We start from the raw sequence: 17,937 nt of genomic DNA, 5'->3' as shown, positions 1-17,937 counted from the left end.
AATATAGACTTGGAGTGTCATTCCAAGTGGCCAAGCAGCCTACCTGGCTGGGAATGCTCAGTATCACTGATGCCATCTATTACAACTATTACTTACCTCAGCACTAGACCACGCTGGATACTGGTTTTCATTTTTTCAGTCAAGTGTTCCACATTAGCCTAGAAACAAAAGTATTTTTAAAAATCCATACAGAACTCTGTATCTGAAACAACTTAAATGAGTCTAAATTTCCTGAGAACTTCTGTTGAATATTCCACATAACGCATTATGTGCAAATTGAAATTTTCAAGATTTTTGGAGATGCAGGATAACATGCTGTGTATGGCAATTCATCTTGGGTTAAAATTAACATCTTTCTCTATATCAGAAGTATCAAATTTTATTAAATCGAAGGAGTTTTTTATATTCTATACTGCTACAGCATCCAGCTTGATATACATAAAAATACACAAATTCCCACTGAAGTTTACAGCCTGCCCTTACTTCTGGTCCTGGCAACAACTGCATGGGGATAAATTCTAATTCATTTCACATCTCTGTGCTTCTCAGGAAATTTCTACCCTTTTAACTTTGTGTCTGCCTATGACTGCAGCTAGCACTAACCATCTGAGAAGTGAAAAGTCCTCACAGCAGACAAGTTCCATATCAGCTTGTGTACACCATAATCCATAATCCTTAAAGCCTGAGGGCTTTATTTCAGTAACACTTCCAGACATGCTCTGAATAGCTGTGGTAACAGAGTCAATATCTAATAAACCTGACATACTGGTCAGTTCTTGTCCTGAACAGCCTTTAAATACAACTCTACCATAATAAGAAAATACTGTTCTCTTGTTTTTGGCTAAATTTTAAAACTACCCAGGTCTGTTCATTTAATTTGAATTTCAATCAGAAGACTAAAAATGAATCAATAATCTAGTAGTGCTTAATAGCCAATACAATTATTTTTGTCATTTTAGTGAACGTGGGTGTCAACAGTGATTGTGTCTACACTCCTGTTTTCACCTTATTTCTCTTAGGTCTGCAGTCATCTTCCTGAATCACCTTGGGATCACATTGCTTAATATTTAAGACCTTTTCCCAAACCACCACAGGATCATCTCCTTACTGCTCTCTCTACCTGAATCACCACAGGATCATGTCAGAATCACTTGGGGTCACCAATTGTTGTCATCTTATTGCAGAAGTTCCAAACCTTCTTGGTGATTTCTCAGGGCAGCTCCTCACAGCACAACTCACAAACTGCAGCTCCCTTTTTAACCAGCTAACCCAGTCTTTTGTAGCACTTGTCTTTTCATTGGACACAGCTGTGGCCTATTAAGGGCAGGGCTGTTCCTAATCTTTGGTGATTAGTACAGCTGCAACTCCTCAGGTGTGAGACTGCCTTCTGCACAATTCTCTTACATTCTATTCCTCCACACACTCCTTTATATAATGTTATGGCATAGGAACTGGCATGACAAGCCAGATTTTAGGCCCCACCTCAGCTGTTTCTTTCTTTCATGAACCAACTACTTCAAGTACACACATTACAATACACACGTGCAACAGCTTTAGATCTACTTAAGAATGAGCAAAAAAAGGTGCTGAATACCTGGAGCTCCCTGATATCAAACTGCTCCTCGAAGATGTAAGCAGCATCAGCTCCTGCTGCCAGGGCCCCCATGTTGGCCAGGTAGCCGCAGTAGCCGCCCATGGTCTCGATGATGAACACGCGGCGCTTGGTGCCGCTGGCCGACTGCTTGATGCGGTCACACGTCTGCTCAGAGACACCACAGCCTGAGTATGCACTACAACCCCTCACTGCTTACGCTTTTGTATGTCATGCAACTTTGTGTCACCTACTGGTAACAAAAGAGTTAAAAATAAAGCATTTGTAAAGAATAAATCTTTAAAGAATTCGGAAACGGCATAGCACATGTAACTATAATAATTATACAATAAAGGATTTCTTATAAATCATACATTGAACACCAGGGTAGAAATAAAATGTTTTTCTACTAGCAATTCTTAACATATACTTGCTTCCTGCAAACATTGAAAGAAGAGTTCATTTTGGTTTGTAGTGGCATTAACCAGTTGTGTATCTGCGTTTTCTAACACAGATACAAGTACATATAACGAAGCTTTTCAAGGAATTGTGGGATGAATAAACTTCTCTTCTTTAACTCTATTCATTACTTAAGCTTACTTCTTCTTAGTATTGAAATTTAGTATTAAAATTCACTTCATTCCCATCTATACTGAACTTCTTAAGTCCGGAGCATGTACTGCCCATTTACTTTCCAGTAATGATTTCCAGATTAATAGAGTTCATTCAAGCACTACTGGTGCATGTTTTAAAATGGTTTTGGTTTTATACAAACAGGTACATAGTTACTGTAACAAGACTGGAATCTCCACTTGCACCTTACTGTGCCCAGCATATGGAATGTTCTCTACATGGAGATCTGTTACTTACATGAAACCAGTTATTTCTTGGAGCTGCCTAAGAGAAGAGGAAAGTAACAAAGACAGAGGCAATCTCCAGTGTGGCAAGACCTAGGAATCTTAGGAAAACATTGTAACTCAGGAAAATGCAGAAAATAGTTTACTATTCACCTTTAGGTTTTAGTAATACTCAAGAATCTATTTGACAAACTGACCTCCTGGAATGAATTTTTTCTACCATTTGAAGTTATTTTAAAGTTGTTGATAAATGTATTTTCCTTTCAGAAAGCAAGTCAGAGAAATAAAGAGCCCTTATTTTCTTCTTTGTCTTAGAAACAAATAAATAAATAGGATATACCACACTTTGTGACAGGAAGAATTTTGTGAAACTGATGTAGTGTCCCAATACCAGTTCTGTTTAACAAAAATTGAAGGTACCTGGAAAGTTGTCATCTTGCAACCTGAATTATGGTAACATTAAAAAATCCCCCAACTTTCTGATTTTTTGAATGAGTAACTGTAGAGGCTGTAATATTTGAGGTATTTCTAGTTCATGGTTTTTTTAAACCAGAACTTCATTCAGCTAACTGAAAATGCTACTTCTGAAATTCAGACTATGAGCAATATGGCCCTTAAAACCGTACCTGACATGTCACAGAACAAATCATTACCTGATATATGAGAAAACTTAATATAAAAACTCTAGAATTTCTAATATAAGAGAGTTTAATGCATTTAAAGACTAACACCAGTATATGCAGGTATTTAGGTCAAGCTAGCAGAAGATACATGTAATCTAATTTATACATATTTTATTTATTTATTTGCATATATGCCTATTATGTGCTCACACACAAAAGTGCAGCATTCACATTAATTTATTCAGAATATGGATATTCTGTTATCCCAAGCAGAGAAGTATCTCCATAACAAACTCTGTCACAAAAGTCTATGTTGACTTTCTGTCAGTCTTTCAAAATGACACTTTCTTTCGTCTCTTGGGTTTTACAGTGTCACCAAGCACTCGACTTTCTCCTTGCAGACATTCTTTCATGAAAATTTTTGCAGAATACTCTAGCACTGGAGAAATTTAACTCATTTTTTAAAGAGCTGCCTGAAACTGGATAGGTACTATGTGTTTCACTTACGTTGTAAAACAATCTTGTCTTTAGACAATAAAGATAGATGTGAAGACTTCCACCATTTTGAGAGACTTCTAGTATTTGTAAATCCCAAGATTTCTAAAAAGATTTTCCATCTGCTAGCAGGAGAGTGGAATTTTCTGCCTTTTGAGAATCTCCAAGTACCAAGCAAGGAGGTAAATCAGTCATTGCCAATGGGACTAATCAGTTAAAATCTACTTAGAGGGGTTTCTGTCCTTGACCATACAAGAGATGGAGTACAAACTTTCCACTACTCTTGCTTTCTCAGAATTACTGTGACAGAAATACCCAAATATGAAATTGGCACAGGTAGACTTAAATGAATTATTAATTCATACACTACACTATAGGCTGGAAAAGCCAAACCTCAAATGCTTGATGCAGGTTTCAGACATCACAAACAAAGTCTGAGGGCTCATTTTGGAATTCTGTTGCTAGTTGAGCTTTCATATGAACTGACCCAGCTTAATGAGAAATCCTAATGTTTGAAACACCAAATCAAGTGTTCTGCTATTAGCATTAACTAAACAGCCTAATGACAATAAAATTCAAATGATGCAACCATATTTTGTTTCACAGAAAGCATCACTGATATGTATACAAACTGTAATTAACTTAGTACCCAAAAAATTACATAAGAGGAAGCAGCACTATATGCAATCATTTGTTGCCCCATTGTGTTTCCAAAGTTACCACTTTTGAAGGTGCATCATTCACAATTACAAGATTTAGCTACTTGAATAAATGTCAGGATAAGGGGGGGGGAAGCTGAAGGAGTGGTGAAGTACCCATGTCCTGCCTGTGAACATTGTTACATGATGAGCCCACACGACACCTCAGGACATCTCAGCCCAGGGATGCTGCACTGCAGCTCCCAAAGGCCAGGCCACCCTGTGTGCTGCCACAGCTCTTCCAGTTATCTACTGAGCTTTTTCACTCACTGTGTCAGAACACTGTATAAAGCAGGAAAGCAAACCTGCTTTTCCTAACCCCCTGGACCTGTAGTCTTGATTTGACTTCCTTGGCAAATTACTTCATGCTTAGTTATATGGCTTGCTAATGATGGGTTTGATAAAAACTCAAAGCTGGTAAGATTTACTCATTTGTTTGCATTATATCTCAGCTCAGTTCCCTTTGCTGTGTCTTAAGCAGAGTAAATAGGACTCAAAGAGCTCATAAAGCAGTTGTATCCAAGGAAAAAACTATGTTAGACTAAAACTAGAACACTGACTGTTCTGACCCTGCATTGTTTAGCTGAACATCAGTGACACACTTAACTGCTTATACTATCCATGCATTTATATGCACTTAATGTATGTTAAGCCTAATGGAGTTTATGGGATTATTCATGTGTTTAGTGTTAATCATGTACTTAAAATGCTCTATTGCTCTGAGCTCAGTCATTAGGTCACCCAACAAATGAGGCATTTATTTATAAAATATGTGCTTTCTTCTTTTACCTAAGTAATCTTTTACTTAAGATAAAAATTAAATTGAAGAAAGCAAAATATTTGATTCCTAGTAAAAATACCTTAAGCACTAATACAGGAGTCTTGAAGAACTAAAGATAGTACCCAAAAATTAAGCATTTAACGTATTTTTTCTAAGGTTAATCTTTATTCAGTCTTTGAAAACTGAAGTATTAACTATTAAAAAACACAAGTAACTGAGTTATTTAAGAAAACCAGGCATTTCAAAGTCTTTAAGTAACCTCATCTTATGCATTTTATCATCTTAACTTTTAAAAGATATGCAGTCTTACCTCCACAATAGCATTCAAGGCAGTGTCAGCACCAAGGCTATAGTCTGTGCCTGGCACATTGTTGCTAATAGTAGCAGGCACAACACATATAGGAACTGCAAACTCCTCAAAGCTGGCACGCGCCTCGTAGAGCTGCACACAACTTTCAAAGGCCTGAAGCAGTGGTACAAGTGTGAGTGAAACATTCCTTGGCTTTGGGCTGCTCTGCTAATGACTCCTGGCATGTGATGGTAAATGTGGCTGTCCATTGGCCCAAGTAAATACAATTGGTGAGATTATTTGGGGGGGTTGGAAATATCCTGTACATACCACAACAGTGCACTGGGGTTGCATTGGCACAATGCTCTTTGAAGAAATGCAGAGGATTAGTACAAGTTAGTACAGACTGAAGGTGAAGTGTGCAGAGAGGTTTGAAGCAGCTGGGTAGGAACGCATATCACAAAGCCAGACTGGAAATCATTCCACAAGAAAGAACTTAAAGAACAGTTTGATACATGCTAAGGAGCTTAGAAAGTTAACTAGTAAAACCCTTGCAACTTGAAGAAAATGCTTAAAGAAAGACACTTTTTTAAAAAACTATGTTATCCTAGAAAGTCAAGACACGCATCTATTTCCACCAAGAGAAAGGAAATAAAGTTCACCCATGCCTTCAAAGTTTCTATCAACATCACACATCTGCCTCTGTGAACACAGACTGGATGTAGGCCTAGAAAAATCCAGGAACGTATGCACATGGATGAGTTAATAAAGTTTGCAAGTATAGTTCGAGGATTCTTTGAAAAGCAGTTTTAGGTCCTTGGAATGACTCCAAACTCTACAAAATATATTATCATGTCAAAAGGATTAGGTGCTCCTAGTGGATGTCAAAATAAATGTTGAGATTTTGCAGCTGTTTTAAGTAAACATACATTACATTATTCCAATTATTTCTAATCTAAACTCATCAGCATCTCTCATGAAGTGTGGCAATTTTTCAAACTGCCTGTGTAATGGCTCTCCACCAGAAAGCCTGATTACGTAGGACACGATGTTTTGATCTCTTTCTCCCAGAAACTGATGTTCACAGAAGTCTCATTTTCTTGATTTCTCAAATGGGTTCAGAGAAGCCAATTACTGCAGATCAAAATTAGCTACCTACTGAGGTATCTCCAGGCATATCTGCACAGTGACTGGTTTAAGGAAAAACTTAGAAGAAAATTATGGGTAAATCCCCTACCTGTGAGAGTTCTCCTTCTGAGCTTTTGTTCTAGACAGAGCAGATCCTGTTCAGTGAGAAGACAGGATATTTATGGCTGTAGGTGCATAAGTACAAACCAACTTTCTAAAAAATTTCTCTTCTCACTGTTTTGTAAATGAAATGGCTCAGTGCTATAATTTCAGTTTGAGGTTAAAACACAGTCTAAAAGATGGCACTTTCAGACACAAAGAGCTCAGAAGAACTAGAGTCAGGAGTAACAAATAGGAGGGGTTTATTTGGGATTTGGTTTTTTGAATGGCTGAGACTTCACTTAGGAAATTCCAGTAATTGCCTGGCTCAGCTCAGTCAGGCTGCTTTGAACTTTTATTTCTATTAAAAGAATAAAGACATACAAAGTAACAGCAGTTTGGTAAAAACACACAGCTTCCTGGAGATCTGCAGAACATGAGTTTCTCTAAAAGGTTTTATATTAAGACTTCTGGAAAAACAAGTCAAAGGGAGAAGTAGAGCAATAACTAACATAACTGGTTAGTCTGCATTTATGATCTGTTAAGATGCAGTTATGATATGTTGTACTTGCATTAAATATTGCCATTTTATTTGATGCAAGTGATTCAGCCAACATATCCAATGACTGTACCTTCACCAAGCTCGAGCATTAGATGATTATATGCAACATCTTTGCATCACTGTGGCAAAACATTAAAATGCTTTTAATATATGGTCACTTAATTATAAAGGGTAAATAAGTGATCAATGTTTTTAGCAACTGCTATGCTAATATTTTTTTTAATTACTACAGTAAGGCCATAGAGGGATATTGCACTATGTTAATAAAATGGTTTAATAATTTCCTACCCTTTTATTGGATTTGTGTTACTAAAAAGGTTGTTGCCATAATCAACATAACCAAGGATGCTTTATAAAAATTCTGCAGTCAAGCAAAGACTACTGTTTGTTGACTTAAAATGATCTAAATACAAATGCCCACTGAAGGGAATGGAGTTACTGCCCTTACTCCACATCAGCTGTTACTAGGACTGAAGGAGATGAAAATTTAACAGGTTAGCTAGTGGCCTGGCTAATTTTCAGCTTTCTAGCTCAGAGTAATGTCTGTTTTCCATGGGAAATGTGTGCCTTAAGGCACCTGACTGTAGTTTTCTTCGTTCCTCGGAACGTTTTTGGTTTTTTTTCCACAAAACCAAATCATCAATCTGTACCCCCTTTTCCCTTGGTGAAAAGAAAGGTATGATTGTCAAAGAAACACAGTGGAAAGTTTTAGTGTCTCCCTTTTTCAGGTTCCATTATTGTCATCTAGCTGACACCTTTCCTTTCATTTCATGGCTGTCACATCCCTGAGGTCTGACTTCTAAACTAATATCCTATTTATTTCATTGAATTAGTAACATACTTGAAAATATAGATATTTTTATTATAGTAGTTATTTTAGTGATGCTTCATTTAATAGAAAATTTGAAGTTCATGTTCTTATCCTGCAATCCTACAAGGGTAACTTTTTATGTCTATAAAGATCAGCCTTAGGCATATTCTCCTCAGGTAGAAACATCCAGCTTTTCCCAGGTACTTTATGCTGTCATTAGCAGTTTTTCTAATATTCTGAAAAGTGAAGTGAAAAATACAGTTTATCATAAATTCAAAACACTATTCAAAAGATAAATCAAATTTGAAGCCAAGATTTTAAAACAGAAATGGAAAAAATTGAACATTTCAGAAGGGTTCCCATGATCTGTTATAGAATCTAAAGTAGTTATTGAGCAATGTTTATGCCTTTGTGAGGAGCACACTCTTTACTAATCTCTCATTCAGAAGTTATGTATCTGTTAAGTCTGTTTTTTGTTTTTCTTTTTAAATGCAGAATTTTAACACATTTTATCAGCCAATGTTTCAGCATACTATTTACACTTGACAAGTTAAAACAACTGCCAAGTGTCTAATGATGGCAAAGAGCAACAATCCCTGATTACCAGCACAATTGTACTTACCTGACTAGAGGGAGGCAAGAGCACACAAGTAAGAACCATACCACAGAAAAACTGAGTGTGATGCCACTTTGGTGTTCAGACAGCACTGAAAAACTGAGCATTTTGGTGCTCTGACAGCACTGAAAACTATGATGCATTTATTGACCTAACTGTGGTAACAGGAATAAAACCTATCTATAAACTTGATAAAATGGATATTCATGTCCACCTCCTACTTTGGTTTATGACAGTCAATTGTATGACAGGTACTGGGCTTATCTGGTCACATTTAACAGGGGCACAGCTGCTACTGCACCTCATCTGAGCATGGCACAAGAATGAAAGGATGCATTTTTCACTGGGAGTTTTTGTGAATCACATTCAAACAATCAGAGCAAAAAACTGAAATGATGTCTTCCGAATGCAAAAGTCTGAAAAGTCTGCTCCCTCCAAAAAAAAAAAAGGCGAACCAAACCAAACAAAAAAAAAAAAGAGAAAACCCCCAAATTTAATTTTCTACTCAACTGAATATAAATCTTGTTAAGCCATTACTTTTCATATTTAATCCAAAGAAAAATCTAGGCAAAATTAAGTGCAAAACAACCAGAAGAAAGCCATTAGCAAAAAAAAAAAATAAAAGCTTTTGAAAAGTTTTCAACTCTCACATTGAAAATACAAACACCTTTATATTTAATGAAGGCAAATGACACCTAGAAACCTAAACAGAAAAGCAAACAACACAAACTGCCTGACTACTACATATCTCCTTTGCATGAAATAACCTATAAAAAGAAGTCAGTATGGTTAACAAAGTTTATGAAGATAAGAAAAGAGGGAAAGCAGATGTTATGCACAATCATTTTACTCACCTTAGTTCATGATCAGTCATTTTGGACAGATATTTTTATTTACCAGAACTGGAAACAACATCAAGTTGTTTGATATACAACCCAAGTTGTCAATAAACAATTAATTCAGTGAATTTTAGTTAGCTTACAGTCTTATTCAAGGCAATACTTCAGGAAACTGGTATTTCCTAACTGAAGGGTTTCCTTTGATGAAGTTAAAATTATTTATACTAGAACGGCAGGAAAAAAAATGGTAGTGCATTCAAAGTGGGTGGCACCTGAAGAATCCTTGACATGAAAAAGCTATCATGATTAAAATTTTCAAATATCTTTAAGTGATAAGAGAACTGTCATTTAGTTTTCAAAAGCAACTTGAAACTCTTTTTGTCCAACTGACTAAGCTTTCTGTTCAACTGAAATTAACTGAGGAATGGCTGGGGTTGGAAGGGACCTCTGGAGGTCATGCAGCCCACCCCCCTGGCAAGGCAGGAACACCTGAGCAAGTGACACAGAACAACCCAGGAGGGTTTGGATCATCTCCACAGGAGACTGCAGCACCTCCCTGGGCAGCTTTCTCCACTGCTCTATCACACTCAAAGTAGAGAAGCTTTTTCCTCATAAGAGATTAAACATTCAATTTTTACTTTATGTTGTATTAATGGATTTGATTTTTTAAAAAAAATTACTTCACATGTCTCAACTCTATTTATTAAATCTGCTATTAGGAGAATAAATGTAATGCCTAGTACTGAGAAATACGGATTTTATGTATTGTCTTAGAGGAGTAAAGATGTCACATAACTAAGAATCTCCTTCTCAACAGAGCAACTTTCCTCAGAGCTGCAGCTGGGCATACTGCAACTCTATATTATGAACACGGGTTTTTCCCCCTCTACACTGCAAATGATCATCCAAGTCTCAGCTTTAGGTTTCTTTCTTTCTTATACAACAAGAGATGCCATCTTGCACTTAAAAAATTCAGAGGTCATTGTAGTTTCAGCAGAAACTAAATGGAAGCATTTGGGATCCTAGACTTTCTCTTTTCTACAGTGGTGCCATGACTATGGCTATATCAAGTAATTATAATTTCCCAGATCACATTTCTGAAGTTCTGGTCTACAAAAATATCCAGTAGTAGCCAATTAAGTAAGTTTAAACAACTGCTTTGTTAGTATATGCACACCAGAGCAGACTTACATCAGTTATAGTGTTCAGAGCAGTATCTGCACCAATGCTGAAATCTGAACCCGGTACATTGTTGGATACAGTTGCAGGAACCATAACCATTGGAACACAGAATTCGTCATATTTCTCCCGAGCTGCTGACAATTCCAGAAGTCCAAGGTAAGCCTGTTGGGCACAGGCATCAGGTGAAAAATTAGGATGAATAAAGGAAGGGCAGAGTTGGGAGTGACAAAATGAGAAGGGCCACAGGGGGAGCCATTTCTACCACAGCACACTTCAGCAAGTCAGAGCACTAAGGAACCACTAAAATCTAACATAGACAAAAAAGAAAGTATTAGAAACAGACATATATTTGAAAACAATAAACAGAGCACATGTTCTCTTGAAAATGAACAATTTAGGCACAGAAAGTTGGTTTTCAACAAAACAAACTACTTCCCCAATCTTCAGGTACTGTTACTCCTGATTTAAAAATCTTGATATTCCTGAATTAGGGTCATAGCTAACAGCTTGGACAAAAAAGGAAGATACATTCTTTATCAAAAAGCAATGAGCACATTCTTCTCTGCAAGGAGTGGGCAAAACACTTTCCTGAATCAAAATTTCCAAAATTAATTGTTTTTTTAGAACAAAGCAAACATCAAATACAGGAAAAAAAATACTTCTCTAGACCCATTACAGATTTTGACATGGACTATGTGAGAGGAGTGGCTTAAATAAGGAACCATAGTGCAATTTCTACTAAGAGTCAAGAACTTCTGCAAAGATGTTTTAAGTGTTGATACAGTACAGACTGAAACTTGCACAGCAGAAGTCATTAATTTATTTTAATACAAAAAACTATAACACTATCTCACCTCATTTATTCATTTAGCACATCTCTTTAGCAGTTCTAGGCACTGTATTGAATGCCAGCTTCCCAGAGAACCACTGATAAACAACACTATCTATGTCATGTATCAAATACACATAGAACCAAATGCATCTTACATGAAGATTGGGTAAAAATCAAACCAAACTATTAATTTTGTTAGGAATTCTAGTCTACTTAGACACAATTAGATATTTCAGTGTACCTCAAATCCACCAATAACCATAAGGGCGTTAATGTTGTTAGTGCGCATCTGGTCAGCAATCTTCTCCAAATATTTTGCAGGAAGAGTACTAAAAATCATTAAACCAAAAGAAAAATAAAAACAATTTACAGACTCTGAAGCACTAAGAATTCATTACTAAGCTGAAACCATAAAGTCAGCAGGCAACACAACTGGCTTTTTTTACATATTTATCCATACAAGTATCTCCTCCAGACAAACAATAAGGACTCATGTCAAGTGTAAGGAAGCTGCAGGTTTCAAATTCTTTCAAGTGTAAGGACCCCCTGGAAATTTTCAAGTTGAGGTCCAACTCTTCAGAGCTGGTTCAGCACTATAAAGATACCCAAGTTGGAACACAAGGATTTGAACAAAAGACAAACTCAAAAAACCCCAATGTACAAAAACTGAGGACTTAAAAACACTCAATGGGAAGAAAAGAACATGGAATCATACAGTGGCTATATAAAGCACTAGAGTTCATCATATCAATTGACAAAAATATTGATGTTACCGTTTTGTACCAAGAATTGATCCTCCTTGACCAGTCCAGCCTCCAACATCTCCCCAGGAAATTTCCTTAATCTTTGAATAAAAGTAAAAACAGAGATTTTGTTCAGTGATTATTCAATTCATTCTCTTGAGCTGCAGCAAACAACAGGTACTACTTCATGAAAAGCTGTTGGAAGAAGTTGTGGGCAGTGACATCACTAAAACTAAATGAGGCCAAGGAAGAAAACAGCATCAAGAGCTTAACTCTATTTGTCCTGAACTACTATAATCCCTTTCGGTGTTACCCCTGGATACCCTAACTGCTTTGTTGCCTTGCATTAGGCTGCAAGTCCTTTCCATTCCATTTGTTCTTTCTTCTTCCAGACCAAGATGAACCTGTCTCTGTGTTTCATATCTCAATCCTATTTTCACATCCACTCCTACTGAATGTGAAGCAAAAAAAATCTAAGTTAGGTCTTTGATGTAAGTTTTGGGATCTATGCCTCCAGCCAAGCACAGAAATCAGTAATCTTGCATTCAGTTTCTCTTCAGTACACCAACCAATGCATAACATTTAAAAACAGGTGAATAGAAGAATCTAACTTACCTAAGGAAAGAAAAGCTTCCTCCCTCAGTAAGCACCATTACAAAGTTTCTTATAGCAAAGGAATACATGTGCAATAGCTCATTGTTCAGAATCAGAGATTATTCTGCTACTCTGAAAAAACTTCAATATGCTCAACATTGACCAAAACTCAAAGGCAGGATTCATCTGAACTCATTTTGTAGCTCTGCAGCATGTGATTAGCAACACTCAGCATAAATGAATTTACAGACTTGAATAGTTGAGAAATAGTTACAATCTAGGTTTTAGAGATCTTCATGAAATAAAAGCACTTGGAGAGCCAGTTCCCTCAGCAGGTATGACAGAACATACCTTCCAAGAACATGAACAAAGGTTGTGTTCATGTGGGATGGGGTACCTAGCACTTGGTAACACACAGGTGACACTGACCTTCCCTCTAGCGAAGCCTTCAAAGCCATCAATGACAGCAAAGATTTTGTGACCTTCAGTCATGCCAACCCTCACCGCAGCCCTCACGGCGGCGTTCATTCCAGCTGCAGGGGCACCCACATTTAAAACTGCCACATTGAAATTACTCTGCAAGATAGAAAATTGTATTTAGTAAGGACTTTGATTTCCACACTATAGTTAATTTGTACATAATATGCAATTGCTAAATATTGGAATGCAGGAAAAAAAACTTTCAAAGCCCCTAAACACGTTGAAAATTTGAAGTTAACTGCAAGGAGCAGACACATTTTCCCACTTGCAGAATATCAAAGAGACAAACAATTAAAAAAAAAAAAAAAGAATGTTTGTTCTTAAATAAGACTTTATCATAATTCCATTTGGTTTGCAAGTAAAATTATTCAGTTTTTTATATTCTAGCCCAGGTTCAAGAAACATAAAATAGAATCACAGAATAGTTTGGGTTGGAAGGATCATAAAGATCATCTCATTCCAACCCCCTGACATGGCCAGGGACCCCATTCACTAGACCAGGCTGCTCAGAGCTCCACCCAACCTGGCCACTGTTACTTATTCAACTAGCTTCATGTTACTAAAGCAGGAATTTTTTTTGCAAACACATTGACAACAAAAAAGCAAAAGAAAAGAGACTCTAGCACCACAGCATTTATGTGTATATCATCAGTACAATGCAGAGAGGAACAGGCAAGTTTTAAAATTAAAGCTATTGGCCAGGTTTTTCAAGCAGCTGACAAAACATTAGTGAACACAAGCACTCGGCATCTTTCCCAACACCAAACATTTTCAGATTATGGAAGCTTTTAAAATATTTTTGAATGACAATTATAACAATTTGGTCCTGCAGAAGAGGTGGAAGGTATTTAGCTTTATTCTGTAAGAAGAGAACAAAAATAAACAAAACAAAAAAAAATAGAACAGTTGTTAGGTAACTATCATAGAATCTCATCTGATTAAAAACCAAAACAAGCAAACAAAAACAAAAAACAAAAAAACAAACAAAACAAAAACAAAAACAAAAAAAAAAAAAAAAAAAAAAAAAACCCAAACCAACATCAGCCCCCCCCAAAAAACCACAATAAAAGAGACACAAACCAGAGTATATGTAGGGGGCTTTTTTCGGTTTTTTTGGTGTTTTTTTTTGTTCTTGTACAGTTGAAGGATTGTATAAAAATGCAATGTAAACACAAACAGCAAAATATAATGTGTGCAGAAGCACTGCTGAAGCAGAGCATTCAGCTGGCTCTCCTGATCCGATCAGCTTAGCTCTCTCCTCAATTCCTGTGACATGCACATTTCATCTACTTTTTAATTCCTATTCAACCTCTTTTACTGAAGGCACATGGTTTTGTTAGCATGGTCAAATCTGGGTAGTTAGTAATTACACATGGCCTACATTTCCTTCTAATGCCATTTATCACAGAAGGTATAAGAGAAGTATCTAAAAAAAAATACAAAAGCCCAGGGCTAACAGTCCTGGATTTGGATTGCTGTACTAAAAAAAAAAAAAAAAACAACTAACCAAAACCCACCACCCAAACACCTGATCTGCCAAAGAAAATGTTAAATATCCACCTAAAAACCCTGAATTCCCTGATCTCTTTATGGTCAGTCTTAGGACCTTACTGTATTATCAATGCAATTTTGCCCCTTGATAATATTGAGAAGCTACAACCAGTCATCATTACTCAAATATTTATTTGGGAAAAAGACTTCTAGGAAGTATAACAGCAACATCATTATGCAAATAAGGTAACAAATGGTCACAAACCACAGTTAAAAGAGTTATTAACAAGATGAGATGACATAGTCACCAACTATGATCAAACAGAATTATTCAGCAAACTTCTAATAAACCAAAAATAAATCCCTTCTAAGATTTGTTTGCACACAAAATTTAGTGTCTGCTTCCTAAATAAATCCAAATTTCCTTTTATACAAATCTTAGGAACTACAGAGAATCTAAATGTCCATTTATTTAATTTAAACTGTACTATGCATAGTGACTTATTTCACATGAAGGTGATGGATCTGTCCTCAGTACTGCTTTCCATGAATTCCTGTATTTGCCCTTACACTTGAGTGGTTTTACCCTTCAAAAGGAAGGCTTAGAATTCTTTTAATATAGAACCCTCCTTTATTGAAATATTTTCAGAGTCTTAATCATGATCTTAAACTATCACCCCTCCTTCTCTCCATGGTAAGAAACAGAGGGCAAAATAGTAACTATTAGGACCAGACATTTTAACAACTGGGACCAGCTGTACATCCAAGACAGAAGGAAACTGTCTTCAGCAATTTTCTAGTTACAACTGTATTTCACTATAAAACTGTTACCTATTATTAGAATAAACTAGTGTGCTTCAAGTATCTTCATAATATTTAATTTGTAACCTATGCTATAATAGAGGTTTGAAGGGAGTTATTAATGGATCCCAAAGCAGACATGCATTGCACTTTAACAAACCCCCTTACCTTTGGAAGCTCAGCATCTGGCTTTTTGTGCGACAGTAATTTGTACGTGTTAAGGTTGTTTTCAAAGCTCCTAAACAAAGGAGCAAATAAGATAAGCAAATAAAAAAGTAACATTTTAAACTCATAGCTATTTTAAAGGAACATTTGAATTTTTCAGAAACATTAAAAAAATGATATTAAATATTGACACCATTGTTAATGCACATGCAAAACATGGCAAAAACCGGAAATGAGAGAACAATGAAAAATATTCAATTCTTTAAGATAAGAGTCACAAAATGTAAAACAACTATGCAGGTAATAAATTAGTTATCTAGACTGCGGAGAAAGCATTTTATTATCAGATGACTTGAAACAGAAATCACTCTCCGGACAGGACTGAAGAATACCTCCTCCAACATTACTGCTGGAAAACTACCAACTACTTAAAAACAAGCTCACAGGACTGGCCTCAAATTCATGAATAAACAAACTTATGGCAGCTACCAGTCAGGTCATACAGCACAGCAGCTTTTTGCTTTGTGACCAGTTAGCCCAGGAACAGCTCCCAGTCTGACACAGCAGAGAATTACAGTTTGCTTTGTTTTGGTGCAAGTAAGAATTTCAATTATTCTATTTAGGCAACTCTTCTGTCTTCTCTCATTCTCAAACCCATAAAACCATACAGTTAGTAAAATATTTAAAATAAAATGTCATGTGCCAGCATAACAGCAAAACAATTATTCCTTTCTACAGCAAATAAACTGATATAAGCTATTGGCCATACCTTCCACGAAGCCTCACAGCCTCAAGGAATCTTCCCTCATCCATGGCTTTCTGGACTTCTTGAGTCTTGAAAAAACAAGTTGATTACTCGGTATGTTTAAAAAATACAGGACTTCAAATATTTAGTATATTCCATGTTTTAATATATTTCCACAGTGAAAAAAGAAATACTGACATTTGCTCAATTTATGAGCTACCACCTCTCATAGAATAAATTACAGGGTGGAGGAGAAGAAGAAAGTAGAAACAAATACCTAAAGCTTTAATGGGACAAAGAAATCAACGTATCTATTGTGAACTTTTTTCTTTCAGTTTAAACTGTGCAGTTTTAGTGAAGAAACCTGACTTGTGTATGACATGTAAATGGATGCAAGCATCTGAAGAATTTGTTGTAACAATAAAAACAGAAATCTGAGATGAAATTTTAGAAAACATTAAGAAGTTATGTATTTGTTATTCCTTGATAGTTTGCAAATGAATAGTGAATAGTAACACATAGAGAACATATATGAACTTCATTATTCATTCCCAAACACGGGAAAGTGCTGAACACATTCCATCAATGTCCTAATGAGGACAGGCAATTATTGTACATAGTAATCTGTTGTAGTAAATAAATAACATAAACTGGCTTTTTGCCAGAGCCTCACCATCTGCACACACTCCATCAGAGGCAGACGGACAGCCTGGTTTCCAGACAGGGACACAACACAGGCAGGGGTATCGGGAGTAGCTTCTAAAAGGGCAAGCACGGCTTCCACACCCATACGACTCGCCTGCAAGGAGAGAACCTTTGAGTGGTCAAGCAAGCACTGAAACACACAAGGCCTCCAACCACAGAAATGGTCCTGATTTCTCCACAAATCACTCCTTGGTAAGGTGAAAAAGTTGCGGGCTGTTTACATCCATAAGTATGGATGATTAAGCTTTGCACTTTGATCTTAAGCATGGATTCCTTCCCACAAAATGTTTCACTACTCTGAATTAGAGCTATTCAGACAGTCAGTGTGAGATAACAGTTGGATTTGTCAAGTTAATCAGGTAGAGAACCATCCCACCCCAAATAAGTAATAAAATGCAGTTGTCCTGTGTGGTGGCATGAGCAGTTATTTGGGAATACTCACAAGAATTCTGTCAAAAGCTGAAGGGGTTCCACCTCTTTGCACATGGCCCAGGATGGTTACCCGGGTGTCAAAACCAAGCCGCTGAACCACGAGCTGCAAAGAATTTCAAAATACAGTGGGTTTATCATTACCATTATTTATATAGATGTTAGCATCATGTACATTTAACACCACTTAATGCTAAATGTTACTTCACAAAACTGCAATTCTGAATGAAGTCAAAGGTATCTCTAAAACTGACAGCTAATGGAAAACAGAACTTCATAGTCACAGGACAGTTAAATCCCAGGTAAAGCCAGAGTGTCATAGCTCCTTTCCACCAATGACTATTTCCCAATTTATTTCTTAATGAGCCCTTTAAAAAAACA

At 36.5% G+C, this 17,937-nt stretch overlaps 1 protein-coding gene across 3 annotated transcripts in view; it reads right to left on the bottom strand.

The window, feature by feature from the left end:
• Window positions 1–17,937, bottom strand: part of PFKP (phosphofructokinase, platelet) — a 43,179-nt gene that overhangs the window by 3,073 nt on the left and 22,169 nt on the right. The window contains exons 9-19 of one of the 3 annotated variants that reach the window (XM_063148257.1): window positions 17,570–17,662; window positions 17,096–17,221; window positions 16,447–16,511; window positions 15,681–15,750; window positions 13,170–13,316; window positions 12,177–12,247; window positions 11,645–11,732; window positions 10,581–10,733; window positions 5,356–5,508; window positions 1,595–1,759; window positions 97–158 (exon numbers count right to left, since the gene is read on the bottom strand). In XM_063148257.1, the coding sequence (XP_063004327.1) occupies window positions 97–158; window positions 1,595–1,759; window positions 5,356–5,508; window positions 10,581–10,733; window positions 11,645–11,732; window positions 12,177–12,247; window positions 13,170–13,316; window positions 15,681–15,750; window positions 16,447–16,511; window positions 17,096–17,221; window positions 17,570–17,662 (1,193 nt within the window). The remainder of the gene's footprint in view (window positions 1–96; window positions 159–1,594; window positions 1,760–5,355; window positions 5,509–10,580; window positions 10,734–11,644; window positions 11,733–12,176; window positions 12,248–13,169; window positions 13,317–15,680; window positions 15,751–16,446; window positions 16,512–17,095; window positions 17,222–17,569; window positions 17,663–17,937) is intronic. The other 2 variants (XM_063148247.1, XM_063148237.1) reach the window with 2 other exon arrangements.

This window comes from Melospiza melodia, chromosome 1 (genome assembly GCF_035770615.1).
Source record: "Melospiza melodia melodia isolate bMelMel2 chromosome 1, bMelMel2.pri, whole genome shotgun sequence".
In the NCBI taxonomy this organism is placed as follows: domain Eukaryota; kingdom Metazoa; phylum Chordata; class Aves; order Passeriformes; family Passerellidae; genus Melospiza; species Melospiza melodia.
The sequence above is the reverse complement of the archived record's forward strand: the minus strand, read 5'-3'. Positions and strand labels throughout refer to the sequence as shown.